The 900-nt window shown below is 41.2% G+C and overlaps 1 protein-coding gene across 1 annotated transcript; it reads right to left on the reverse strand.

The window, feature by feature from the left end:
* Positions 1-337: 337 nt before the first annotated feature.
* On the reverse strand, positions 338-688 carry LOC138901817 (uncharacterized). Its single transcript, XM_070189612.1, has one exon. It carries the CDS (start codon positions 686-688, stop codon positions 338-340), a length of 351 nt encoding a protein of 116 aa, XP_070045713.1.
* Between the last annotated feature and the right edge of the window lie 212 nt (positions 689-900).

A 900-nucleotide genomic window follows, 5' to 3' on the forward strand; every position in this document is an offset into this window, starting at 1 on the left:
TTCCTCAAGTATGCTATATGATCCGTGCTTCTTCTGGATTTGATGATGACGTCATCCACGTACACCTCTATTTCTTTGTGTATCATGTCGTGGAAAACGGTTGTCATGGCTCTCATGTAAGTGGCTCCAGCATTCTTCAAACCAAGCGGCATCATTTTATAGCAGTATATTCCCCGTGGTGTGATAAAGTTTGTCTTTACGACATCCTCTTCATCCATCTAGATCTGATGATACCCTGCGAAGCAATCCACAAAGGACTGGAGTTCATGCTTGGCACAATTGTCAATCGGTATGTGTATATTGGGCAATGGGAAATCATCTTTGGGACTCGCCTGTTTTAATCTTGGTAATCAACACACACTCTGACTTTCCCATATTTCTTCAGAACCAGCACAATTTTGGCCAACCAAGTCGGATATTCAACCACTCTGAGAACCTTGGCTTTGATTTGCTTGGTTACCTCCTCTTTTATCTTCAAACTAATATCCGGCTTGAATTTTCTGAGCTTTCGTTTTACCGGTGGACATATGGGATTGGTAGGTAGATTGTGAGCCACTATGGATATGCTCAAACCAGTCATATCATCGTAGGACCATGCAAAGATATCTGCATACTCTTTTAGGAATCGGACATACTCTTCCTTCTCTGATGGTGATAGGTGAATGCTTATACGTGTTTCCTTGACCATTTCGGAGTCCCCTAAGTTAACTGTCTAAGTCTCGTCCAAATTAGACTTAGGCTTGTTTTCAAAGTTTTCCACTTCTCTAGCAATTTCCTTAGGTATACGTCGTCTTCCAGATCCTCTAAATCATTATCCTTATGTCGTATTGCCTCATTACATGTCACAGTCGTAGGTTCATCGGGATAGGTAATAATAATGCTGTAGAGAGAAAAGATGTA

Source organism: Nicotiana tomentosiformis, chromosome 11 (genome assembly GCF_000390325.3).
Source record: "Nicotiana tomentosiformis chromosome 11, ASM39032v3, whole genome shotgun sequence".
Taxonomy (NCBI): domain Eukaryota; kingdom Viridiplantae; phylum Streptophyta; class Magnoliopsida; order Solanales; family Solanaceae; genus Nicotiana; species Nicotiana tomentosiformis.